Here is a 905-nt window from a genome sequence, read left to right as displayed (position 1 = left end):
GCGAACAGAAGACCTTTGCAAAACCCAACTCCCACTTCTACTGTATATCGGAAACCCCAAGCACTCCCAACAGGCCTCTTTGCCCTAACCCTCCCTCTTTTCCCCACACACAGTCGTACGAGCTGAGGGTGTACGAGTCAGCCAAATGGGTGTGTCACGACGAAATGAGAATGAGGCCTAAGATGTACACCAGCTTCATGAAACTCTTTGGCTACATCACGGGCGAGAATGAGATGGGTAAGGTGCTTCGTGTGTGTGTGCTTCGTTATGATTCATTGTTCACTGTATAGACTGGAGTGAAGGAAAATGAATGGTAATAGTTAAGGCTGTGATGGTGCTTCGTGTGTGTCCTTAATTATAATGTATTTTTCATTTTGGTGAATGATTCCATAAAAACTGCTATGACATCAGTATCACTAGATGTTTCGTAAGTAATATTGTTCACTGAAGAAAATAGTGTGTCATAATTATAGTCTAAAACCCTATAAAAAAAGAAGTGTGTCATGACAGATGTTTCATGACTGGTTCATCATAAATCACTGTTCACTTTAAAAAATGGTGTGAATGAGAATGAATGACTTCAGAGTGAATGTATAATTATTAATTTGGTGTGGATTCAAGAAAAAACATAACGATTATGTTTTGTCGAAACATAAGTTTGATATTCTGCTTTGTGGATCTATTCATTTTAATTTCCATTCATTAGCTTTAGTATGTGTACGTTTTTCTCTTTCTTTTGTTTTGTACATGTTTCCGCTTTGTGTGTATACATATTAATGCATATTAATATGTATATATATGTTCCTGCAAGTCCAAGTCTTATGCTTTGACTCCCTGTGCCAACACATCCGCACATACTATATATATTCCCATTCATTCTACTCCCCTTTTCCCCAAGGCTACAC

General features: G+C 37.8%; 1 protein-coding gene across 1 annotated transcript in view; it reads left to right on the top strand.

Annotated features, from left to right (window-relative positions):
* The window catches only part of LOC119590973 (heme-binding protein 2-like), a gene marked incomplete at its 5' end in the record, with an annotated part of 3,374 nt that overhangs the window by 441 nt on the left and 2,028 nt on the right, over nucleotides 1-905 (top strand). The window contains 1 exon segment of the mRNA XM_037939706.1: nucleotides 114-237. Within this exon segment, the coding sequence (XP_037795634.1) occupies nucleotides 114-237 (124 nt within the window).

The sequence above is a fragment of the Penaeus monodon genome, chromosome 28, assembly GCF_015228065.2.
Source record: "Penaeus monodon isolate SGIC_2016 chromosome 28, NSTDA_Pmon_1, whole genome shotgun sequence".
NCBI classification, from domain to species: domain Eukaryota; kingdom Metazoa; phylum Arthropoda; class Malacostraca; order Decapoda; family Penaeidae; genus Penaeus; species Penaeus monodon.
Note: the sequence above shows the minus strand (reverse complement) of the source record. Positions and strands in the feature narration are given on the sequence as shown.